Source organism: Podarcis melisellensis (genome assembly GCF_964234715.1).
Source record: "Podarcis melisellensis genome assembly, chromosome: 16".
NCBI lineage: Eukaryota > Metazoa > Chordata > Lepidosauria > Squamata > Lacertidae > Podarcis > Podarcis melisellensis.
The window spans coordinates 21,601,929-21,628,744 of record NC_138533.1 but is presented as its reverse complement, the minus strand read 5'-3'; the positions used below and the strand labels follow the sequence as shown (position 1 = coordinate 21,628,744).

Genomic DNA, 26,816 nt, shown 5'->3' with positions numbered 1-26,816 from the left:
CACCAGCATTTCCATGCAAATTCCTCCCCCCCCCCCGATGTTCTCATTTATATGTGCTGTTTCTCTTAATATAATGCATTTTTCATCCAAACTTCCCATAATATTGTTTCATGGTTCATGTTTTTGTTTCAAAGCAAACAAAAAATGGTCAAATCCCCATTAATATAATGCATTTTCGTATGTTACCCTTCACTCCAGCAAATGTCCTTCTATACACACAACTTGATGGGAGAATAAATCATTGGGCCACAACCTGCAGTACTGTCCAGGGTCCTGAACTTTCCCTGTTCCTGATCTACACCAGCTAACATCCTTACCTTGTGCAGTCTCACCTGAGCCATTGCCTTGATGGGGCGATGGGAACCTTGGTGGATCAGGAAAGTTACCAGTGGCTATTAGCCATGATGGCTAGACATAGCCTCCAAGGACCCTACGGAGGCGACACCCCAACGCTAGCCACACACACTGCATCGGACCAGCAATGCCCCATCCTTGTGTGTTTTTGCCTAGCCAAAAATGTGTCCTCAATCTCTTGACAATGATTCTTGCCTGCCTGGGCGGAGGATAGAGAGCGGCAGGTGAGTGCGGGAAGAAAGTAGCCTACTATACAAAGGTAAATTTCGAGGCCCCGCCCACTTTTGCCACTGGTCCCGCCCACCACCGGCATGTGGCCCCCGAGAAGGTTTCCCCAAGTGGAACGTGGCCCTTGCACTAAGTTAATGAGAGTTAAACCATTCCAGGGGGTGAGGCGGAGAGACAGCACCCAATCCAAGGTCACCCAGTGAGCTTCATGGCCTAATAATAATAATAATAATAATAATAATAATAATAATAAATTTTATTTATATCCCGCCCTCCCCAGCCAAAGCCGAGCTCAGGGTGGCTAAAATTACAATAAAAATATAATGGGGGGGAGCCAATTTAAAATACAGTTTGAAATACAATTTAAAATGCAGCCTCATTTTAAAAGGAGCCTATAGATCAAAACCATAAGGGGAGGGAAACATAAGGGTTAGACTGAGTCCAAACCAAAGGCCAGGCGGAACAGCTCTGTCTTGCAGGCCCTGCGAAAGATGTCAAGTCCTGTAGGGCCCTAGTCTCTTGTGACAGAGCATTCCACCAAGTTGGGGCCAGTACTGAAAAGGCCCTGGCCCTAGTTGAGACCAATCTAACCACCTTGTGACTTGGGACCTTCAAGGTGTTGTCATTTGTGGAAATATGTGAATCCTGTGCCCCCCCCCCCAATCCTCGTCTGACCTAACTGCTACACCACACTGGCTTTCTAATTTGCTACCCAAAATGAGGGCTCTTCAAGTTCTTTGCAGGTTCAGGCTGCAAATATTAAAAGCAGCACAACTTCCTTCTTGCACAATAGGATTTTCCTACAAACTACAACTCCCCCAGCATGCGCATCTCCACGCATCTGTGTCATCTCCATTGACACAGAAACAGTTGTGCTTACAAGATAATGCAAGAAGCAGAATAATCTCATGGCCTGGTGGTCAGATCTGTGTCCTGGGCCTTAAAATCCAGTAAGGTATTGCCCAGGAATGGGAAAATTTGTGAGTCATTTCATGCCATTCAATTTAAGTAAAGCTGTTCAGGGTTGCGCTTTGCATGCGCAAACTAATCACCAGGGTAGAAATTGATTTAAATCATGATTTAAATCACTAGTCAATAAGGCTTGATTTAAATCACTAGTCAGTAAGACTTGATTCAATTTTTTTCCCTTTTTTTTTACAGAAAGACTCATTCTTGATGGTATAATCTTAATATTTACAACCAGATGAAGGTTTCATTTTTGGAATAATAAATTTTCAGAGTAGTTTTTACAGTTGTATCAAAAATTACTGATTTGGTTATACTATTAGAAATACATAGACTGATAATTATGAAATTATTGTGAGATTTAATAAGTTAACTGTTTGGACAATTTTTCTGCTGTACTTTATTGGAAGGAGAAAAATAATAATTTCCTTAATAACAATTTAAACAATTTATTTAACTAAAGCAATAACATTGTAGCAAATGTATCCATGTTTGTTAACTGATGTGGTTAAACGTGTTTTTTTTTTACCTTTATCAGTTGTAAGAAGTTTGATCTTCATTGAGTCAAGAGCCATCTCAGCTCGTGTAGACAGATAAATGACAGACTTTAGAGCAGAACTTCCCTGGGAGAATATTGAAACCTTCATATACAGTGGTACCTTCAGGTTACATACGCTTCAGGTTACATATGCTTCAGGTTACAGACTCCGCCAACCTCGGGTTAAGAATTTTGCTTCATGATGAGAAAAGAAATCGTGCTCCTGCGGCAGCAGGAGACCCCATTAGCTAAAGTGGTGCTTCAGGTTAAGAACAGTTTCAGGTTAAGTACAGACCTCCGGAACGAATTAAGTACTTAACCCGAGGTACACTGTATTGTATTGGATCAGCAGCCTCTTAAACATGTTCTTATGGTCTATCAGCATCACACAGTTGCCTAGGGAGGTCTTTTCCATCGTAGCCCCTCCAAACAGTGTAATAGCGAAGCATTGCTTGGGGTATTGCTGGGTATTATTCCTGTTGTTGTTTAGTCGTTTAGTCGTGTCCGACTCTTCGTGACCCCTTGGACCAGAGCACGCCAGGCACTCCTATCTTCCACTACCTCCCGCAATTTGGTCAAACTCATGCTGGTAACCTCGAAAACACTATCCAACCATCTCATCCTCTGTCGCCCCCTTCTCCTTGTGCCCTCCATCTTTCCCAACATCAGGGTCGTTCCCAGGGAGTCTTCTCTTCTCATGAGGTGGCCAAAGTATTGGAGCCTCAGCTTCACGATCTGTCCTTCCAGTGAGCACTCAGGGCTGATTTCCTTGAGAATGGAGAGGTTTGATCTTCTTGCAGCCCATGGGACTCTCAAGAGTCTCCTCCAGCACCATAATTCAAAAGCATCAATTCTGCAGCGATCAGCCTTCTTTATGGTCCAGCTCTCACTTCCATACGTCACTACTGGGTATTATTCCTACCTCCTCAAAATACAATGGTCTTCTGCATACACAGCCCATTACAACCCACCTTCTCTGGTGCCCATTCCCCTACTTACCCAATGGTGTCTTCATCCAGAACATAGAAGGAGAGGTTGTGGAACCCCATTGGAAGGTGCAGAGTATATTCTTCCCCCCAGAAAGGATTGAGGTTCTTCCACACCGTGGCAGTTCTGCAGAGGGGAAGCAGAGAAGAGGTCAACACTGGATGTGTGGCAGTCTTTTGAGGTGTCAGGAACCCAGATTCTCAAGTATATATATAGCGTGGGGAACCTTTGTCCCTCCAGGGGTTGCAGAACTCAGAACTCCCATCATCCCAGACCACTGGCCATGTTTGCTGGGGCTGATGGGAGTTGTAGTTCAGCAACATCAGGAGGGCTAAAGGTTCCCCATGCCTGATATATATATATGTATGTACCCACTTTATTTTTGTAGCTGCAGGTTGTTTTTAATCTTGTGATTTAATGTTGTAACACACCCTGGGACCTTGGGGTGAAGGGTGGGTGAAATAATAATAATAATAATAATAATAATAATAATAACAACAACAATAATTTCACTTATTATTATTAATTAATTAATCAACCTCCCTCAAAAGAGCCCAGAATGATATACATAAAACCTATGGGCAAAATGTATTTTTTTATTTTAAAAAAAATTATTAAATTTATATACTGCCCTTTCATTGTGGAAGGACATGTGGATCCAGAATTGGCCTCCACGGTCACTTATGGATTCACTGTTAAAACTGTGTTTATGGGAGACAATCTTACTTGGCAACGAGTGATCGCAAAAAGAAGAAGAAGACGACTGCCGTTCATCATAACATCACAGGGCAGTTTACAGAATAAAATACAGTAAATAAGAAAAACAAAACAGCAAAACAATACCCCCACAAACACACACTTCCCACAGACACATTTAAAAGGTGGTAGAATATGAATCAGCCAAAGGCTTGGTTGAAGAGGAACTTTTTCACATGATGCTTAAAAATATATAATGAAGGTACCAGGTGAACCTCCCTGGGGAGAGCATTCTGCAAATGGGGAGCCACTACAGAGAAGACCTGTTCTTGTGTTGTGGCCCTCTGGACCTCACATGGAGGAGGCACACAAAGAAAGGCATCAAATGATGACCACAGAGTCTGGGATGACTTATACCGCGAAAATACAGCAAAACAGCGCTAAAACCATATGCACACTAAGAAGAGCCCTGCTGGATCACACCAAATGGGGCCCACCGCGTCCAGCATCCTGTTCTCACAGTGGCCTTAATAGGAAACCTGCAAATTAGAACTCATAACCCACCTACTTTCAGCAGCCAGAAGCATCATAGCCACTGGAGAGACCTGTCAGGAGTAAGCATGGATCAATGGTACTAAGTAGTATGGGAAACAGCCCTACTAGAATTATTAACCAATAAACTGAAACTGACATGGGGACAAATAGAAGAAGACTCCTTCACCCCGGTACGGCTCCCCTTTATCACATACATAGCCCAACAAGACAATGACAAAAATCCACCAACAGCATACAAATCAATATGGCAAACCTGATCCAAAACACCCACCCACCCTACTCACACATGAAAACAAAGACCACCACAGCCAACCACAAACAAACAACCACATCCTAGGCCAACCCCACCCTCTCTCACCACCAAAGGAACACAAGCGAACAGCAAAGAACCTGCACAAGCAACGCTGACACCAAACCCTACATATAGTAAGTAAAATAGTAATTCTCTCCTCGCCTATAATTCCTACCAACTGTTACTGAGATGCATACTGCCTCCAACAGTGGGTGGAGAATATAGTTGCAGCAGCTAGTCACCTCAGAGAGCCTCATCCTCCACAAAATGGTCCAATCCTCTTCTAAAGGCCTCCAAGTTGGAGGCCAATCGCTACACCTTGTGTGGGTACGAGTTCCGCTGTGTGAAGCAGGTCTGTCCTGTATCTTTCAACATTTAGGATGTCCCTAAGTTCTAGTATTCTAACAGTGGGAGAAAAACCTTCTCTCTATATCCATTTTTTTCCCACATCATGTGTCATTTTATACACCTAATTTTATACAGGAAGCATTGCCAGATCATCAGTTTCTAATCTCTTGTGTTTCCTCTCGTTCTTATTCACCATTTTTAGAGCTAACCAGGAAACACTTTGTTGGAGAGGGCAGTCAAGTCAGGAGTCTGCCCAGAAGGACCATTGGTGCTTAATGCCTGCTATGCAACACATCGTTAACCTATGGAACTCCCTCCCACAGGAAGCAGTGATGACCACCAACTTGGATGACTTTGAAAGAGGACTGGACAAATTTGCAGAGTAGAAGGCCATCAGTGGCTATGAGAACTGAATGCTGGACTAGCTGGGGCATTGGCCTGATCCAGTAGACTATTGATTGATTGATTGATTGATTGAGTGAGTGAGTGAGTGAGTGAGTGATTGAGTGATTGAGTGAGTGATTGAGTGAGTGACTGATTGCATTCATATCCCACTTTTTCACTAAGGAGCTCATTTAACCCCCACAACAACCCTGTGAGGTAGGTGAGCCTGAGAGGCAGTGATTGACTCAAGGTCACACCCAGTGAACTTCATGGCTGAGTGGGGATTTGAACCCTGGTCTCCCAGGTTGTCCTAGTGCAATTCTCTAACCACTGCACCACCTTGGCTTTTTCTTATTCTTCTGTTCATATGTCCTTTCATCTCCCCCCCCCCCCCAGCACAGCCAGGGACTGATTCAACCACCTCTTCCCAGCCTGGTTAATCGTTCACCATCCTAAGGAGCAAATCTTTACAGAGCCATGTTGCTCTGTCTTCAAGCCACTTAAAATGTTGTCAGTTTGCTCTTGATCAAATATTTGAGGAAGGATAAGATGAGAAGGGTGTGTCAAGGCTGGATGGATCACACAGCCTTAGGCTCTCTGAGGCTCTTGCCAATTCTCCAGCCCAGGAAGACAAGCACAGGGTTCCTTAACACCTCTGGGCACCGGGCAATGTCAAATGACTGACAAGCTGTCAATCATGCTAACAGGCTGCCAGTATGGTGACCCTACCACATATTCCACAGGAGAGAAAGTGGAGGATGAAGGAATACTGTAAATGGTGCTAATAGAAGCTATCAGGGCCTGTAAAAAAAAAACCTTTTAAATCCCAAAGTATGTAGTGCCTTTGGTATGGGTTGTAGCTCAGTGGTTAGGACACTTGCTTGGCCTGCAAAAGGTTCCGGGTTCGGCCACTGACATCTCCAGGAAGGGCTAGGAGAGACCCTCTGTCTGTAACCCTGGAGAGCAGGTGCTAGTGAGTATAGAGCGTTGTGATCTAAACCACTGAGCCTAGGGCTTGCCAATCGGAAGGTTGGCGGTTCGAATCCCTGCGACGGGGTGAGCTCCCATTGCTCGGTCCCTGCTCCTGCCAACCTAGCAGTTCGAAAGCACGTCAAAGTGCAAGTAGATCAATAGGTACCGCTCTGGCGGGAAGGTAAAGGGGGTTTCTATGCACTGCTCTGGTTTCGCCAGAAGCAGCTTAGTCATGCTGGCCACATGACTCAGAATAACTGTCTGCAGACAAATGCCGGCTCCCTTGGCCAGTAAAGTGTGATGAGCGCCGCAACCCCATAGTCATTCATGACTGAACTTAACTGTCAGGGGTCCTTTACCTTTACCTTTTTAAGCTTGATGGACCAGTGCTCTAACTCCCAGAGTTCCCAGGGAAGAGGGACTGATTGTTAAATCAACTCTGGGGATTGTAACTCCCAGAATTCTTTGGGGAAACATTTGCTTTGCTTTAAACAAATGCATCCTTACTTTGGTGCAACTTCATCTAAACCATATCCTCCAACATTTCTCTGATGATAATAAAGACGTCTCAATCCATAATGATAATTTTGCTATTTATACCCCACACATTTTACCGGTTTGCCCCAGCCACTCTGGGCAGCTTACAACATATATAAAAACATAATAAAACATTAAATGTTTTTTTAAAAAAACCTTCCCTATCCAGGCCTGCCTTCAGACGGCTCGGTGAGTTGGATAACTCCATACCCTCCAACATTTCTCCAATGAAAATAGGGATGTCCTAAGGAAAAGTGGGACATTTCTGGATCAAGCCAGAAACTGGGGTGGCTTCTTTAAATCTGGGATGTCCCTGGAAAATAGGGACACTTGGAGGGTCTGCTAACCTTCCTGCCCACAAACCAGGAGGAAGACTTGCTAAATGGCCAATGTCATCTAAACTCCCCGCAAACAGAGCTAACAAAATCTAGATGGGCCGTCAGCCTGATACAACAGGCTCATCTTAGGTGGGATAACCAGGGCTTTTTTCCCCAGCCAGAACTCATCAGAACTCAGTTCCAACACCTCTCAGGTAGGTGCCATTGACATTAAAAGAGAACAAGGGAGGCGTTCATGGCGATTGCCAGCATCTCTTATTCTAGAAAAAATAGCACCTTGCTTTAATGCAACGTTATCTAGTCTCCTTGCAGACAACGTTATCTAGTCTCCCTGGAAGTGCTACCTGCTCCCCTGGCTATGTGCAGGTCCATGGGACCTTAAAATAACACAAGCAAAAATCCCAACTGAGCTGTCTGGCCTCCTGCTCTCAAACATTAAGCTGCGGAAAACCTCGTGGCGGATTAACATTCCTTGTGGATATTAGTGCTCACCTTTTAACGGCACATCTGAATCTCTCCTTTGGCAACAGGGAGGCTGCCCCACGGCTGCCAACCAGGCACCAACCGCCACAGATCTGCCTTAATTGCCTAGGACAACCCCTTGTTTTCGTTAATCCCCATGGAAGGGAGTTTAATTTTCGGCTCAGACTTTAAGTGGGACACGTCATTGACAAAGCCTGGATTTGGAAGCCTGACAATGAGAAGCTTTCACAGAGCAATGCTTTTCCCAAGGGAAGCAGAGTCCAGACCCTGTTGTTGTTGTTGTTGTTGTTGTTGTTGTTGTTGTTGTTGTTGTTGTTGTTGTTGCTGCTGCTGCTGCTGCTTGCCTGCCCTTCACCCCAAGGCCCCAGGGCCAGTTGTGAAATTGAAACACAACATCAAAAACAGTTTAAAATAACTTACAATCACAAAAATATACACCTCAAGTGTTAAAAGTGAAGAGGTGTGTTTTCAGCATCCTCTGGAAGCTGTATAATCAAGGTACCAGGCGCACCTCTGTGGGGAGGGAGTTCCACAGCTTAGGGGCCACCACAGAGAAGGCCCTCTGGGCCGCCATCACCCTGAGCCTCTGAAGATGGAGGAACTACCAATAGGACCCACTCTGCCCATCTCAGCACCTGGGAGGGTCTGTCAGCATAGATGCAGTCTTTCAGATATTTGGGGCCTGAGTCATTTAGGACTCTGAACACTAGCATGAGCTGCTTGGGGTGGAGCTACACGGGGGGGGGGGGGGACCCTGCTATAAATAAGCCAGAAATCAAATCATTCTAACAAAAGAGGGAAAACGCTATGGAAAATTGCTTAGATTTTTGTTTTGCTCGCCAGCACCATTTGGTGTTGCATGTTTATAATGCATACAAAACACTGTTTTTTTAACTGAGTCCTTAAACTGGGCCTGGAACAAAATGCCAACCAGTGCATCTGTTCTAAAACAGGGTTATATGAAACCTAATGGAACCCCAGCTAGTTATCTGGCTTCGATAATCCAGTCCGGAAGTTCCCAGAGCATAAAGTACAGTGGCTAAGTCACCTCCGTCCAAAAGAGGTCATAGCTGGCAAGCCTTCCAGAGCTGGTACCAACCTTGTGCCCTCTGGATGCTTTCGAACTACAACTCCCATCAGCCCCACCAAGCACGGCCTTTCTGGACTACAACTCCCATCACAGCTGGCTGGGGCTGGTGGAGTTTTAGTCCAAACATCTGGAGGACATCAGGTTGCCAAAGGACAGTCCGGACTCGAGCACGTTTGTAACAATAGTCAGAAAAATCTTAGAACAAGAAGAGTCATAAGAACATCTGGACCAAAATTTCCTATAGTCCTCTACCAAAACCAACAATGACCAGATGGATACTTCTGGGAAGCCCACTATTTGTGCCCAGCGTGTAGCATGTAAGAGCTAAACATGGAGGTACTGTTTTGCTGCTGTGAATAAGCCTGATCCTCTTCCACGAATATTTCTGATCCTGAGGCTTGAGATACTGAGTTCAATGATTCAGAAAAGGGCAACCAAAATTATCAAGGGGATGGAGGGAACAACTGTCCTACAAGGAAAGCTGGCAGTGTTTAGGGACGTTTTGGGGAAATCTCTAAATCTGGGAAATCTTTAAAACTGGGAGAGATGTGGGCGTTCCAGTCCTCTCTGCCTCTACTTACCTTGCCACGACCTCGTTGTCAACCTTGATGATGCAATAAGGGTCGCTGGTGCCAGAGCTTTGGGAGAGAGCAAAGCAGAAACATGGATGAGAATTAAACTCTCCCCACACCAATGCAAATAATAATAATAATAATAATAATAATAATAATAATAATAATAATAATTGTCGGTTGGGGGCATCACTGGTTTCGAAAATGCCACAACAGCCGTGGGTGGCAGTAGTACTGGTGCCCACTGAAAATTCTGATGGGATTTACCTACAGAGGAGAGCAGAAATTTGAGGGAGGGGGTCTTTTTTAACCTAAGAGTTACATTCCATTCTGGGCAACCTTCAGATGAGAAAACAATCCAGCAGCACCAGTCCCTATGAGAAGAAGTCCCAGCAAAAGAAGAATGGATACAAAAACTTGTGGAATATGCAGAAATGGTGAAACTTACTGGAAAAATAAGAAATCAAGGTAACAAACTTTTTATAAAAGAATGGAAATGGTTTATTGAATATTTACAAACAAACTGTAAACAGGTAAGAACATTGGCAGGATTATTATAATCGCCTGCAGTTTTATAAGAGTATATATTGAAAGGAGATGAACAAAGGAGCAAATTAAGTGAATTTGGATATGCAGAAAATATTACAAAATAAATTTCAGGAACTGCAGAAAGAGGGGGAAGGAAGTCAAGCTTTGAAATGTTAAAATGATTGAAATGTATGAAATTGAAAGGCATAAATTAAATATTTAAAAAGCAGAACCAGTTGCACACCAGATGTTTAAAGCAGCAACTGAGGACAAGATCACAGTCCTCTCCTGCAACTGGTATGCAGAAGCATCACTGCTTCCAGCATGCAATGCAGGCAGAACACAGCCACCATGGCTAAAGGTAAAGGGACCCCTGACCATTAGGTCCAGTCGCGGACAACTCTGGGGTTGCGGCGCTCATCTCGCTTTATTGGCCAAGGGAGCCGGCGTACAGCTTCCGGGTCATGTGGCCAGCATGACCAAGCCGCTTCTGGCAAACCAGAGCAGCGCACGGAAATGCCGTTTACCTTCCCGCCGGAGTGGTACCTATTTATCTACTTGCACTTTGACATGCTTTTGAACTGCTAGGCTGGCAGGAGAGGGACCGAGCAACGGGAGCTCACCCCGTCAAGGGGATTCGAACCGCAAGCCCTAGGCACTGTGGTTTAGACCACAGTGCCACCCATGTCCCTGCCACCATGGCTAATGGTCATTTATTTATTTAAAAAGCCTTTCTAAACCACTTCCCAGTTTGAAAACCCCTCTAATCAGCATGCGCTATGTACAATGCAAAGAACCAATATCCGTTAACACGCAAATACAGCCGTAAAGTCAATAAAAGAGCATAAAAGCAAATAAAAAGAATGAATTCAGAGGATTTGCGCATATAAATCAGAGTCTAATCTTATGGGTCATGAAAAGCCCAGGCCAAAGAGATAAGTCTTTACGAGGCGTCTGACGCAACTGCTGGTTGCTACTTGACACAAGGCAGGGGGAAGGTCGTTCCACAGGGTGGAGCAGGCAGGAGGACCACTCATTTCAGATCTGGGGCGTTGAAAATAAAACTGCCAGTATCATAATGCCATTATACAGATCTATGGTGCGACCACATTGGAGTACTATGTGTACAGCTCTAGTTATCTCCTGCTTGGACTACTGCAATGTGCTCTACATGGGGCTACTTTTGAAGGTGACCTAGAAACTGCAACTAATCCAGAATGCAGCAGCTAGACTGGTGACTGGGAGTGGCTGCTGAGACCATATAACACCGGTCCTGAAAGACCTACATTGGCTCCCAGTACGTTTCTGAGCAAAATTAAAAGTGTTGGTGCTGACCCTTAAAGCCCTAAACGGCCTCGGCCCAGTATACCTGAAGGAGCGTCTCCACCCCCATCGTTCTGCCCGGACACTGAGGTCCAGTGCCAAGGGCCTTCTGGCGGTTCCCTCACTGCGAGAAGTGAAGTTTCAGGGAACGAGGCAGAGGGCCTTCCTGGTGGTGCTGCCCGCCCTGTGGAACGTCCTCCCGTCAGATGTCAAGGAAATAAACAACTATCTGACTTTTAGAAGACAGCTGAAGGCAGCCTTGTTTTGGAAAGTTTTAAATGTTTGATGTTTTGGCCCATCTAACTCAGTACAGTGGTACCTCGGGTTACATACGCTTCAGGTTACAGATTCCGCTAACCCAGAAATAGTACCTCGGGTTAAGAACTTTGCTTCAGGATGAGAACAGAAATCGTGCAGCAGCAGCAGGAGGCCCCATTAGCTAAAGTGGTGTCTCAGGTTTCAGGTTAAGAATGGTCCTCCAGAATGAATTAAGTTCTTAACCCGAGGTACCACTGTATTACAGTTCTGGTCGCCTCACCTCGAAATGGATATTGCAGAGTTGGAAAAGGGCAACCAAAGCAATTGAGGGATGGAAAGACTCCCAAATGAGGAAATGTGCAGCATTTGAGGGACTTTTTAATCCAGAGATAAGGCAAGCAAGAAGTGACATGGCAGAGGCTTATAAAATTAAGCGTTGTGTGGGTGGGAGGGGAATAGATAGAGAGAAGCATTTCTCCCTCTCTCATAACACTAGAACTCGTGGACGTCCAACGAAGCTGAATGTTAGAAGATTCGGGACAGATAAAAGAAAGTCTTTCTTCATAGTTAAACGATGGAACTGGCTCCCACAAATGGCAATGATGCCCACCAACTTTGTTGTTGTTGTTTAGTCGTTTAGTCGTGTCCGACTCTTCGTGACCCCATGGACCAGAGCACGCCAGGCACTCCTGTCTTCCACTGCCTCCCGCAGTTTGGTCAAACTTATGCTGGTAGCTTCGAGAACACTGTCCAACCATCTTGTCCTCTGTCGTCCCCTTCTCCTTGTGCCCTCCATCTTTCCCAACATCAGGGTCTTTTCCAGGGAGTCTTCTCTTCTCATGAGGTGGCCAAAGTATTGGAGTCTCAGCTTCAGGATCTGTCCTTCCAGTGAGCACTCAGGGCTGATTTCCTTCAGAATGGAGAGTTTTGATCTTCTTGCAGTTGTAGCAGGAACCCCCCTACCCCAATCATTCTGTTTGTATAAACTTCACACACACACACACACACACTCACACACTACATACGCCACATTTCTGTTATAAATTCATAGAAAATCAACCATACATCGGATTTGCACTGTTCCATTTTTATTTTACTCCATATGACAAGAACTAACAAAGGGGGGTGACTTAGTCCTGGTCAGCCATAATCCCTTCACCTCTCAGCACATCCACAGAAGCCCTGCCCATGCCAACCCTGATGATCCCAGACAGAAGAAAATCGATCACAAAGAACTTGCATATGGCAGTGGATTCAGCATGGACTGAAACAAAGGACAATGATCAGATCTTCCCTCTGGGGGCAGGAAACTGCAAACTCCCCTTTGTCTCCATGGGGAGGGGGGAAGGGAGGAACCAGCCAGGTGACAAGACACTCAGGTTACCACCAACTCCTCCCCCAACCCCTCCTTTCTGTAATGTATGCATGATGTTTCTGGGGGTGGGGGGAATTTCAAAAGTTTTTATAAGACCTTGCACACTATTCTTCTGGGTCTTTCCTCTCTCCTGCAAGTGAGGGGAATACCCTGTTGCAACAGTTCAATAAAGGCCAAGCCTACAGGCTGCTGTTTTGCTCCAAGTTATCCTGGTTGGTGTCTTTGTTTTGTCCAAGGGAGCCCTCGGATTTTTCCTGTAACACAGTCCATGGGACTCTCAAGAGTCTCCTCCAGCACCATAATTCAAAAGCATCAATTCTCCGGCGATCAGCCTTCTTTACGGTCCAGCTCTCACTTCCATACATCACTACTGGGAAAACCATAGCTTTAACTATACGGACCTTTGTTGGCAACGTGATGCCTCTGCTTTTTAAGATGCTGTCTCGGTTTGTCATTGCTTTTCTCCCAAGAAGCAGGCGTCTTTTAATTTCGTGGCTGCTGTCACCTTCTGCAGTGATCATGGAGCCCAAGAAAGTAAAATCTCTCACCGCCTCCATTTCTTCCCCTTCTATTTGCCAGGACAGCATTAAAAAAGGATTGGACAAATGCCTGGAAGAGAGGCCTATCAATGGCTGCTACTCCTCCACAGCTGGATACAGTTCCTATGCTTCTAAATACCAGTTGCTGTAAACCACAGGAGGGGAGAAGGCTCCTGTGTTCGAATCCTGCTTAGGGGCTTTCCACAGGCAATTGGTTGGCCACTGTGAGAAGAGGATGCTGGACTGACTAGATGGGCCATTGGCCTGATCCAGCAGCCTCTTCTGATGTTCTTATGCTGCACCTGAAGCTACAGCCTTGAATGCTTAATTCTGCCATCACCTCTGGTGTTTTCTCATCTCTGGAGGTGTCCATTCCTGCAGTTTTTCTTCGTTTGTTTTTAAATTCAGCGCAAGTCACCCAGAAGCCAGAGAGCTACAAATCGGGGAAATGCAAGATGCCCCTCTCTTCCCAGCCTCGCTGCCACATGCATGGCTGAGTTCTCACCGGCTGCCATCGCAGCGCAACATATCATTATGGCCAACCTCTCCGCCCCCTCTATTATTTATAGATTAATATCAGCCTGGATTGTAACTTGATAACTAATAATAGCAACTTAATTCAGTCTCCTGAACTCCAAGGGGTTAGGCAAGATCACTGCTCAAAAAGAGGACTGTAGCTTAGAAATTAATAATATCCAACTAAGGCCTACTCAGAGTAGACCCACTGGAAACAATGGACTGAAGTGAGCTGAGTTCATTATCCTCAATGTGCCTTCTCTAAATAAGATGAATGTTGGATATACAACCCAATACAGTGGTACCTAGGGTTAAGTACTTAATTCGTTCCGGAGGTCTGTTCTTAACCTGAAACTGTTCTTGACCTGAAGCACCACTTTAGCTAATGGGGCCTCCCGCTGCCACCACGCCGCCGGAGCACAATTTCTGTTCTCATCCTGAAGCAAATTTCTTAAACTGAGGTACTATTTCTGGGTTAGCGGAGTCTGTAACCTGAAGCGTATGTAACCTGAAGTGTATGCAACCTGAGGTACCACTGTAATACTATGAATACATATTTGCATTTTCTGGTTGCAGTCCTCGCAACAACCCTGCAATGTTAGCTGGTTTTATTATTTCCCCATATTGAAAGGAGGGGCTGAGGCTGAGAGGGGCATCTTGCCCCGGGATCCCAGCAGGCTTGTGGTAGGTGCTGTCTCTCAGCCACTACAATAGAACATCTCATGTGTCTGGCTGTTCTACGGAGCTGGTGCCATTTAAGTGGTTGGTCCTTTAAAGCAGGAGTGGGAAACCCAATTTGCCCCCTCTCTTGTTGCGAGTTGCATTCCCTCAGTGGTATTCTGTTAGAGCATGGGTAGGCGACCTAAGGCCCGGGGGCTGGATGCAGCCCAATCGCCTTCTGAATCCAGCCCGTGGACGGTCCGGGAATCAGTGTGTTTTTACATGAGTAGAATGTGTGCTTTTATTTAAAATGCATCTCTGGGTTATTTGTGGGGAATAGGAATTCGTTCATTTCCCCCCCCCCCAAAAAAAAAATATAGTCTGGCCCCCCACAAGGTCTGAGGGACAATGGACCGCCCCCCTGCTGAAAAAGTTTGCTGACCCGTGTTAGGGGAATGCAGACCCACAGTGAATGGGACAGTGGGCAGAGGTGGGCAGAGCCAAAAGTGGACAAGACTGCTACTTATTTCTTTCTTTCTTTCTTTCTTTCTTTCTTTCTTTCTTTCTTTCTTTCTTTCTTTCTTTCTTTCTTTCTTTCTTCTCTCTCTCTCTCTCTCTGACACATTCTGTCTCTCTGACACCCACCTTCTCCCTCTCTCCCTTTCTGTGACACCCCTTTCATTCTGTTCTTCTCTTTCTCTCTCCCCCTGCCCCAAGAGGAGCCAACTCTTAGGGGCCAAGGTCCCTTCAGTGCCGGATTTACGTATAAGCTAAACAAACTATAGCTTAAGGCCCCACTCTCTTGCGGGCCCCCCAAAAAAATTAAAAGGGAAAAAACCTGGATGTACATTTCCAAAATATAAGATAAAAAAACAAATAAAATAAAACCTACACACAGCAACAGTGTTTACTGTTGTGTAGGCTCCTATGATGTAAGTAATGGGCCCCGCCAGCTAGCCTGCTCCCTAAAATATCACTGGTTTGTTCATTCCTTTATATAGGGTGCCTACATTCTGCATGGACTGGACCTTCAGTACCTTAGGGCCTCATCAAACCTAAATCCGGCCCTGGGTCCCTTTGCCCACCCCCGGTAAAATATTTGAAGGGGCTGCCCCCACCCCAAAGTGGATAGGCATTGCCATTCAAATGGTGTGTACACGTTGTGTCGTGTGATCAGTTATGCGGGGCAGTGCTTACCTGGGACCCCCCCCCCATATTTTATTCCAGTTGGCACTCCTGCCTCTCTCCATCTCTTTCTGACACCCCTTTTCTCTCCCTCTTCCCCTTTCTTTCTCCACTTCGCCTACTGCCCAGTAAGAGCCCTGCTGAATCAGGCCAAAGGGGGGGCTCCATCTAATTCAGTATCCTGTTCTCTCAGTGGCCAACCAGACCCCGCCCCGCCCAGGGGAAGCCCACAAGCAACAGCCACCATCCCCGCTGGCAGCTCTCAGCAACTGCTCTACAGAGGCTTCCTGCAGGTTACCAGAGCCCTGAGCCAGTGTGTGTCGCACAGGCAGGGGCCTTTTGAAATTCACCGGAGGGCCGCATGTTGCCGATCCCTGCTTTGAAGAGGAACCCTTTGTTCCCTCCTCCCCTGAAATCTTGTTAGCTAGCCTCTGAAGCAAGCAGCTCAAGGAGATGTCACTACATCCATGGAAACAGCAAAATGCCAAGAGCCCGACTCACAGCAGTTTTCTACTTAGCTAGCTGGCTTGGGAGAATGCAAGAGAGAGAGAGAGAGAGAGAGAGAGAGAGAGAGAGAGAGAGAGAGAGAGAGAGAGAATGTGAGTGAGTGTGTGTGTGTGTGTGTGTGTGTGTGTGTGTGTGTGTCTGCACACAAGCCCTGTTTCACACCGCCACTGCCCCCCAAGATTTGGGTTCAGATCCTGTCCTTAAAAACAGAACTACTTTTAAAACAACTCACATGCTGAGACTGATATAGTCACATTCGGAACACACATTTAAAGCATGTGGCTTTCCCTCCAAAATCCTGGGAACTGTAGTTTATTTGTATTATTTTAGTTTTAAACACATCATTAAAAGCAGTCATGTGATGTATTTTGGCTTGATGTTTTGTTTATTGTACATTTGCAAATCTTACTTGTTTTTAAAAAGATTTTTATATACACCACTTGACTATGGTAAAACCTCTAAGGGTTTTATGAGAAATATTAAAATTATCAATAAAAAAAATCCTAGTTGAAAACATTTAAAGAGAAGTAAAATGAACAGTTGTTGACATGTCAATATCTGTATGTCTGGATAGTCTTTGCCCAAACGAAAAGGTTTTAAGCAGGCTCTGAAAAAAGGTGCAGCAAAGACACCTGCTTGGTGTCAAGAGGCAGAGAGTTCCAAAGTATAGCTGCTGCCACACTCAGAGATCAATCAATGAGTATCGCGTGGCATCTAGAACTGTGCCAGTTTTGCAGATGCAAACCGTCGAGTGGATGCATATGGGGTAAGGTGCTCCCCCAATTATGCTGGTCCCAATCCATTTACTGCCCCACTTCCGCCGGGGCAACAATTCCCTTTGTCCTCAACAAACTGCTAATGGTTTGTACATAAAGCAAAGCCAAACCAAAGGTAAAGGGACCCCTGACCATTAGGTCCAGTCGTGGCCGACTCTGGGGTTGCGGTGCTCATCTCGCTTTATTGGCCGAGGGAGCCGGCATACAGCTTCCGGGTCATGACTAAGCTGCTTCTGGCAAACCAGAGCAGCACACGGAAACACCGTTTACCTTCCCGCCAGAATGGTACCTATTTATCTACTTGCACTTTGACATGCTTTTGAACTGCTAGGTTGGCAGGAGCAGGGACCGAGCAACGGGAGCTCACCCCATCACGGGGATTCGAACCGCCAACCTTCTGATCGGCGTCAAAAAAAAAAAAGCCAAACCATAGTTTCACACAAATGAGCAAACACTCTTGCTGCCTCGCTTGCTATTGTACCCAAAGCTAAGCCATGGTGTGCCTTAAAGTTACATCAAAACCCATATTTCTGCCCTGAAAGATGGGTTCGAGATGCATTTGATAAAGAGATAATAACTCAGAGGTACACTTTCCCTGAACGTGGAGGTTCTGTTATCTTGATTAACAGCTGCTGAGAAGCCTCTTTGCTTTGCAAACAGAAGGTCCCAGGTTCTGTCCTTGGCATCTCCAGGTAAAGAGTCCTGCCTGAAACCCTGGAAAGCAGCTGCCAGTCAGTGCAGACAACGCTGAACTAGATGGACCAACAGTCCAGTTCAGTATAAAACAGCTTCCTGTGGTCCTATATTTCAGAGGCAAAAAAGGCTAAGCCTGCAACCCTGTACGCAATTACTTGGGAGTAAGTCCCACTGATGTCCATGGGGTTTACTTCTTAGTAGACACATAACATGCCTCTGGACAGGGATAGACTAACTACTGTTGTCTATGCTCTGGTAACTTCAAGGTTAGATTACTGCAATGCATTATAGGTAGGGCTGCCTCTGAAGATGCTTCGGAAACTTCAGCTAGTGCAGAATTCAGCAGCCAGGTTGCTCACCAGAGCAGGACGGTTTGAGCATATTACACCAATCCTGGTCTGACTGCACTGGTTACCAATTAGTTTCCGGGCCCAATTCAAAGTGCTGGTTTTGACCTATAAAGCCTTAAAAAGCTCAGGACCGCAATATCAGGACCGCCTCTTTCCGTATGAACCTACCTGGACCCTGAGATCATCTACCAAGGCCCTCCTTCATGTGCCTCCTCCTCAAGAGGTCTGAAGGGTGGCAACACAAGAACAGGGCCTTCTCTGCAGTGGCTCCCCGTCTGTGGAATGCTCTCCCCAAGGAAGTTTGCCTGGTGCCTTCATTACACAACTTTATGTTGTGATCTTTTTTGTGAACCACTCTGAGACCTCCGGGTATAGGGCAGTATATAACCTCTATTATTATTATTATTATTATTATTATTATTATTATTATTATTATTACTAATTAATAATATTATAATAATAATTACTCAAGCATTGGTCTCCATGTGTTCAACAGGGCATGGTAAACAGACACAGGATTGACCCTTCGGTAACCACACTTTGGTGGCAACAGGGAACCTGCCAAGCAGTGTTTGAATCTGTGCTGAAGCTGGCATAGAAGAATAGACTTGTAGAGTGTTGGAAGGGACTCCCAGGGTCATCTAGTCCAACCCCCTGCAATGCAGGATTGCTGGGCAGCTGCCAAAGCTGCTCTACTTCACACCCTTAAAAGTACAGAATTGAGGAAAGGTTGTGGCTCAGAGGTAGGGCAAACTGTTTTGCATGCAAGAACGTCCCAGGTTCAATCCCGGCATGTCCAGCTCAAGCTGGGAGAAGCTCCCTGAATGAAATCCTAAAGAGCTGCTGCCAGTCAGTGTAGACAATATTGAGCTAGATGGACCCATGATCTAATTGGACTTTATATCAGGTAGCCATAGTGACAGCTGCCAACCTGGGATGGCTTCCAAAGGGGATTAGACAAATTCATAAGGTCTATCAGTTGCCTTGTATGACATCTGACCTTTGGCCCATCTAGCCCAGAGTTGTCAGCACTGACTGGCAGTAGCTTTCCAGGGTTTCAGATAAGGAGTCTGTCCCAGCCTTACCTGGAGACGCCAGGGTAGGCTGTGGCTCTTCCCTAGAAACATAGGAACACAGAAAGGAGGAAGACCTCTGGTCCATCTAGCTCAGCATTACCTACACTGACTGGCAGCAGCGCTCCAGAGTTTCAGGCAGGAACTCTCTCCCAGCCCTACCTGGGAGATTGGGGATTGAACCCGGGACCTTCTGCATGCAAAGCAGATGCTTTAACCACTCAGGTATGCCACCTCCCCATCACAGGAGGCTTCCTTATACCGAGCCAAATCTCTGGTCCATCTAGCTCAATGCTGTCTGCACTGACTGGAAGCGTCTCTCCCGATTTCTGAACAGGGTTTTCTCCCAGTGCTACCCAGAGGTGGCAGGAATTGAATTCGGGACGTTCAGCATGCAAGGCAGATACCACTGAATGCCAACATCTTCCTCTTGCCATATTGCAGTCCTTAACTAGTGTTGCTTTTACTATTCTTGCCCAGTAACTTTTGTTAAAGCTTATAAACATCTTAAGCAAAAAAATAGTCACCCATCTAACTTCTAATGGTAGAGTTGACACGGAAGAATGTTGCGTTTGATATGGTTTGTTTTGGGGGTGGGGGTGGAAACTATCTACTTTAATAATGAACTAAATCCCTCCAATTATGTGTTATCGTTATTGTTGTTGTTATTTCTGCACTTCTGGAAATGTATTAACTTATTTTGCAAGATTTATACACCATTTGAGAGTAAAGAAGCAGTTTAGGTGAAGAAAAAAAACAGTCAGATTATCAGTATGACCATACAGTATGACTGTACGGAACAATTGCAAATTTGCAGAGGAAAATATCATTTTGAATTATATACCCAAGACGTGGAATCTAACAAAGGGACAATTTGAATGGACTCTTACTATGGCAAAAAGACTGACATTGATGAACTGGAAAAATAAAAATCCATCTGCAGTGGATTGAAGATAAGTACAAACTCTCTACACATAAACAAGTTGTGTACAAACGTAGACTTGCCGGGGGCAAATTTAACAATATTTGGAATTCATTTTTATAAATACAGTATTAGATTACGGTCTGATTAACTACAACTCCCTATTTTTGTAATGTACACAACATCTTTTTTCTGTTTTGTTTGGGTACTATTTCTTGTTTCTTCTTTTTTGTGTCTTACTCTGTGTCCTGGTAAGTTTCTACTTTTTATATCTCAATAAAGAATATGAAAAAGATTATCGGCATTAAAAAATAGTTTAAAACAACTATTTTAAACATTAAAAAAATTAAACTAAAATTACACCCAAACTCAGAGCAACCTCCTTAATATATACCTAATATACAGAATCAAACCCATCTAAGTCAGTACTACACTGACTGGCAGCCGTTTCAGGCAGGGGGCAATTTGTGGAGATGCCATTGGGACCTTCTGCAAGCCAAGCAGATGTTCCACCCCTGAGCTAAGGCGCTTCCCTTAAGACATAGGAACGCAGAAAGCTGCCTTTTCCTGAATGAGACCCTTGATCCATCTAGCTCAGGACTGCCTACACTGACTGGCAGCGACTCTCCACAGTTTCAGGCAGGGACTCCCTCCCAGCCCTAGTCTGGATATGCATCGAATTGAAGTTGGAGCCTTCTGCACGCATAGCAACAGACGCTCTGTCAGTATTAGCACGATGGACGAAAGCCACCGACAGCACAGCTCAGCCGCGTGGTGCTGATGATGCCAAAGTTGCAGGTTCGATCCCCGTCGGGGGCACCTGCATTATATTATTGCATTTCAAGGACCGAGGGTCCCTTCCAACTTTACGAATCTATGACGTTCCTCGGTTTTCTGAGGGACAGGAGGCTGGAGAGGGTCCGGGCTCGCCTCTCGCCTGCTGGATCCCCCGGAAGCCCTCCGCTCCCTCCCCTCGAGGAGATACAGGAGAGAGACCTTCGCTGTGACCCAGCAGCGGGGCTCGTCTTACGCTCCCGAGCGGTCGCCACCTGCCTCCCCGCGCCCACGCAGTGAGCAAGAACAGAAGGAACTCCCCACTCCCAGCCACCACCTACTCAGCCTTCTGGAGTCGTGGGGATTGGGGACCATAGACGGGGACGACGACGACGGGGGAATGGGCGATGGCCAGGAGAAAGATGCCCATTGAAGTGAGCTTGCCAACACCTCCACCCCGCCCGAAAAATAAACGGGAGTTTGCCCCGGCAGTGCTGCCGTCGGGGGGCAAGACAGCCGCGGCCCTACAAGACAACCAGTGCCCTCCAGCAGCCGATCATGGAATCACAGAAGGGATCATCAAGGATCCTCTAGTCCAACCCCCTGCAGTGCAGGTCCAAAAGAGGCGCTTGCTAGCCCTGCCGCCTTCTAGGACCGTCGAGGTTGGGTGGGGAGGGAGAAGAGCCAGGCGACGGCAAAGAAACCCCCACTGTGGGGGGAAACAAAAAGAGGCGCCGTCTAGTCGGGTCCGCGCAGTGGAGAGGAACTCGGCTTCGGACGGCAGGGGGGGCCGTCCGGAGGGGTTTGGCGGGGAAAGGAGGGGATCTCTACGGCGCGGGCCGGCACTCACACGTCCTTGGCCGGCAGGTCCCTTCCCTCCACCACGCGGAAGTGCAGCGACGTGTTCTTGGCCATGCCGAGGCCGGCGGAGGCGCGCTGGCGGCGGCCGCTGCAGCAGCGCTCACCGACGGTCCGCGGGCTGCATGGAGCGCCGATCCTCGACGGCCGTCCAGCCGCAGCAGCCGCGCCGCGCCTGCCTTTGATCCCTCCTGGTTTGCAAGGCGAAGGGGCTTTTTTCCAGTCAGCAGGAAAGCCTCCTCCTCCTCCTCCTCCTGAAGCCAGGCAGCCAGGCAAGACGGGAGAGAGAGGCAGACAGGCTGGGGAACCGGTCCGGCCAGGTGGCGATCTCCTTCTCCGCGGAGTTCAGCAGGCGAGAGCGCCCGCCTGTCGAGCTGGCTGCCTTCGCTCGCCTTGTTAAATGCCAGGCGCTCCTCGGCTGCCTCGGCTGCGGCTACAGGTGGCCGGGCGGAAGAGTGTGAAGCTGGCCCGCCTCCTAGAGGCCGAAAAGAGAAGCGGCGGAGCTCCGTTCCGTTGGTTGTTGGGGGTGGGGGGCGTTTGTTCCTTTGCTAATAATAATAATAATAATAATAATAATAATAATAATAATAATACGCCTGCTTCTTGGGAGAAAAACAATGATAAACAATGAAAAACAAATGATAAAGCATCTTAAGAAGCAGAGACATCACCTTGCCAACAAAGGTCCGTATAGTTAAAGCTATGGTTTTCCCAGTAGTGATGTATGGAAGTGAGAGCTGGGCCATAAAGAAGGCTGATCACCAAATAATTCATGCTTTTGAATTATGGTGCTGGAGGAGACTCTTGAGAGTCCCGTGGACTGCAAGAAGATCAAACCTCTCCATTCTTAAGGAAATCGGCCCTGAGTGCTCACTGGAAGGACAGATCCTGAAGCTGAGGCTCCAATACTTTGGCCACCTCATGCGAAGAGAAGACTCCCTGGAAAAGACCCTGATGTTGGGAAAGATGGAGGGCACAAGGAGAAGGGGATGACAGAGGACGAGATGGTTGGACAGTGTTCTCGAAGATACCAGCATGAGTTTGACCAAACTGCGGGAGGCAGTGGAAGACAGGAGTGCCTGGCGTGCTCTGGTCCATGGGGTCACGAAGAGTCGGACACGACTAAACGACTAACTAACGAAGAAGAAGAAGAAGAAGAAGAAGAAGAAGAAGAAGCAAAGTTCTCCAAAGTGTTAAGAAACTGCCCTGCTGGATCTGATCTCCCAGCCTCCATGTTCTGCTTCCAGCAAGGGGTAGCAGGATGCCCCCAGCCATGGACTAGGGCTGGCATGAAAGCAAAACACAGAAAAATCTTTAAAAAAATTTTTTTTAAAAAAAAGGCAGGCCTCAGGCATCCCGCCAACCCCAACCGAAAGAGGCCAGATTAGAAGCCAAACGACAGAAAAGAAACAGTTTTGCTTGGTGCTTAAAGATAACTAATGACGGCACCAGACATGCCTCCTTGAAAATAGCATTCCTCAAGAAGGGGGCCACCACTGAAAAGGTCTTTGTGTCGCTGTCCTGCGGAGCGTTCCATACAGTGCTATTTTTCTAGGAAAAAAGGTGCTGGAACTCACGGTGAATGCGTCCCTTGTTCTCTTATAATGGCAATGGTGCACACCTGAGAGATGCTGGAACTGAGTTCCGGCTGAAAAAACTCCCTGCTCCCATTATAGAGAAGGCCTTCAGACGATGATCACAGGGTCCACGTTAGAAGCTGCTGCTGTAATGTGTCACCAGAGGGGCTGCCCTTGAAAAGCTAGATCTGAACAGTTATGAGGAACTATGTGCCGAAGACCAGTAAGGGTACTGGAAACTACACTGGCTACCAGTTCGTTTCCAAGCTTGATTCAAGGTGCTGGTTGTGGCTTTTAAAGCCCCGAACTGGGGTTTGGGGAAAACCAGTGCTTCTCCATATGTTTTTGGACTACAACTCCCATCATCCCCTGACCATTGACCATGGTGGCTGAGGCTGAGCTGGAGTCCAATAACATCTGAAGGGTAGCAGATTCCCCATCCCTGTTCAGCTAAGCCCCTGGACCTAGACATAGGGTCAGAAATATGTCAGCAATAGAAAACAAACACCGGTATCAGTGAAGTTAATTCAAAGAAACCAAAACTGTGCAGGCCCAGTGATGACAGCAATTCTTCCCTGTAGGTCTTGACCCAATGAGGCAGTTGCGGTTCCCCTCCCAGCAGTCTAAGGCTCCTTTTTCTTGTCTCTCTTTGCTCCCTGGCTTCTTCAGCAGCCTGCCTCATCTCTGTCTCTTGGCCCCCGTCCTCTCCTGTCTCTGATCCTAGACTGCTCTCTTCCCCAGCATCTACCTGCTCACTAAACCCTGTCGCCTCTTCAACTTCCAACATCTCCTCCTCCCCGTCTGCTCCTTCTTCTCCCTCTGACCATTAATAGTCGTTCCACTAGCATTCCCCAGGCTCTGAGCTTCCTTCCCCTGGGGAGTTCCTCAGCTGATGACCCCCACCATTCTCGTGCATCCAGCCAGTCTGAAAAATCAATTTTCCAATGACTTCTGCCAACAGATATTCAGGGTTCTGGGTCTGCTAAGAATTCTCAATGCTCACTAGGCTGCTTTGGGGGCAGTGTCCCCCTGGTTTGGTTTCCCCCTAACATTTTGTATGGCTGTTGCACTAGTGCAAGGGCAAGAGGAATGGTGTTGCAATATGAAATCTAGCACTAGATTTCATATTGCAACATTCCTCTTGCCCTTGTGCTAGTGCAACATCCATGCAAAACGTTAGGGGAAAACCTAATCAGTGGAAGTGTGTTGTACAACCAGTTATGCAACAGAGAATATCTAGGAAACAGCAATCTGATGTGTAACCACCCACAAGAGCCTTGTTCTTCTGCTTTCTCTTGCACAAGCCATTCTCCTAGTCTAGTGCAACTGAAAAAAGGTAAAGGGACCCCTGACCATTAGGTCCAGTCGGGGAGGACTCTGGGGTTGCGGCGCTCATCTCGCTTTATTGGCCGAGGGAGCCGGCATACAGCTTCCGGGTCATGTGGCCAGCATGACTAAGCCACATCTGGCAAACCAGAGCAGCGCACAGAAACGCCGTTTACCTTCCTGCCGGAGCGGTACCTATTTATCTACTTGCACTTTGGTGGTATGTTGCATTCCTTTGATTATTAGTATTATTATGAATAGATGAGGTCTTTGCATGAGGTCAGGGACACGGGTAGTACTGTGGGTTAAACCACAGAGCCTAGGACTTGCCGATCAGAAGGTCGGTGGTTCAAATCCCCACAACAGGGTGAGCTCCCGTTGCTCGTCCCTGCTCCTGCCAACCTAGCAGTTTGAAAGCACATCAAAGTGCAAGTAGATAAATAGGTACCGTTCTGGCGGGAAGGTAAACAGCGTTTGGGTGCGCTGCTCTGGTTCGCCAGAAGCGGCTTAGTCATGCTGGCCACATGACCCGGAAGCTGTGCGCCGGCTCCCTTGGCCAATAAAGTGAGATGAGCACCGCAACCCCAGAGTCGGTCACGACTGGACCTAATGGTCAGGGGTCCCTTTGCTTTTATGCATGAGGTCTAATAGACTGCTGATTGTGGTATTTTCTCCTATAGCTGTTGTTCTCTTGACTTATATCAGAGGTGGTGAATCCCAGGTGTAGGGGCCAAACACAGCCCTCCAGGGACTCTAAGAGCCATGTCTCCCCACAAGCCACACCCCTCCCCAGTCCTATTGTCTGGCTGGACTCTGGAGTGTCTCCTGGAACTGTGATAATGGCTTTTGCTTGCCTAGATGAAGGATGGAGGGATGGTGTGTGTGTGTGTGTGTGTGTGTAAACCTCTGGCTTTCGTGTGGCTGGAATACAGCTGGCTCCAGAAAGGTGTCATGTCTGAAGGACAGCTCCATTGGTAGAGCATGAGACTCTTAATCTCAAGGTTGAGGGTGCAAGCTTTTTGGGTGAAAGATTCCTGCATTGCAGGGGTTGGACTAAATGACCTTTGGGGTCCCCTTCCAACTCTACAATTCTATGATTCTATGCCTGTGGCTCAGTTCCCGCCAGACCTGCCATGCAGCCCCCAAACAGTTGCCCATGGGGGGAAATGTGGCCCTTGTGCTGACTTTCACAAAACCATTTTGCTACAAAAAGAAGACGTGAAGAGTTAAACTACCCTTGCTTCCCTTCCAACTCTGCGTTTGGCCCTGTGATCTTTTGCAGGAGGAGGAATTGAAAGGACAAACATCCTGTTTTCTTCCTGGGCCCCGGAATCCATTTCTCACTCATCATTAGTGGCATTCTTAATTGCAGTGCGTGGGTGAGAAACTTTAGAAGACGCACTCAGGCTTGAGACTTGTGTCTAACAGGAGACTTATTAATTTCTGACACGATCCAGCCAGCCTGGATCTCTCGGCTGGGTTTCTCTCCCAATTATCTCTGCTTTCAAAAGTCTGGTGCGAAAAATATTTTGATTATTATTTGGGATTTGATTTTTTAAAAATCACCCTACCTGAAGTGGGAGTAGGCCAGATAATAGCAACCTGCCATTTCCAAATTATTTTAAGTTACTTAATGAATGTATTGATCACACCACTAGACTTATCAAAAAAAGGATACATGTTTACTGTTATGGTAAGCAAATCATTCTAATCTAAGCCTTATATTGAGTCAGACCCATGGTTCATCTAGCTCAGTATTGTCTACACAGACTGGCAGTAGCTCTCCAAAGGTTTTCAGACACTTCCCCAGCCTAACTGGAAATACTGGGAATCGAACTTGCAACTTGAACCTCAACTTCTGCATGCAAAGCGGATGCTCTGACCACTGAGCCACAGCCGTTCCCCTACATTCTGAGCTATAAACATTTTGCACGCTTTACATTTCCCGAACGAGTCCCAAAGGAATCTGAGGAGCTTCAGTTTGGTGTGTGTCAATTTTAAAGCGCCCCCCCCAATCCTGAGAACCGTAGTTTTCAAGAGTGCTGGGAAGGATAGCTCTGTGAGGGATAAGCTACAGTTCCCATGATTCTTTGGAGGGTGTGTGTGTGCTTTTCGTGAACAGTGTGTATTTAGCATCCAGAATTCCCTCTAGGTGTTTGTTTTATTTCACCAGATTTTTACACCGCTGCATTGGGGGTGGGGATGGACCTCAAAGCCGTTTACAAATGCTACC

General features: G+C 46.7%; 1 protein-coding gene across 2 annotated transcripts in view; it reads right to left on the bottom strand.

The window, feature by feature from the left end:
- Window positions 1-21,844, bottom strand: part of RASAL1 (RAS protein activator like 1) — a 71,546-nt gene extending 49,702 nt beyond the window's left edge. For both annotated transcript variants that reach the window (XM_081892308.1, XM_081892309.1), the window contains exons 1-3: window positions 21,673-21,844; window positions 9,350-9,406; window positions 3,086-3,199 (exon numbers count right to left, since the gene is read on the bottom strand). In XM_081892308.1, the coding sequence (XP_081748434.1) occupies window positions 3,086-3,199; window positions 9,350-9,406; window positions 21,673-21,737 (236 nt within the window). In that variant the 5' untranslated portion in view covers window positions 21,738-21,844. The remainder of the gene's footprint in view (window positions 1-3,085; window positions 3,200-9,349; window positions 9,407-21,672) is intronic.
- Between the last annotated feature and the right edge of the window lie 4,972 nt (window positions 21,845-26,816).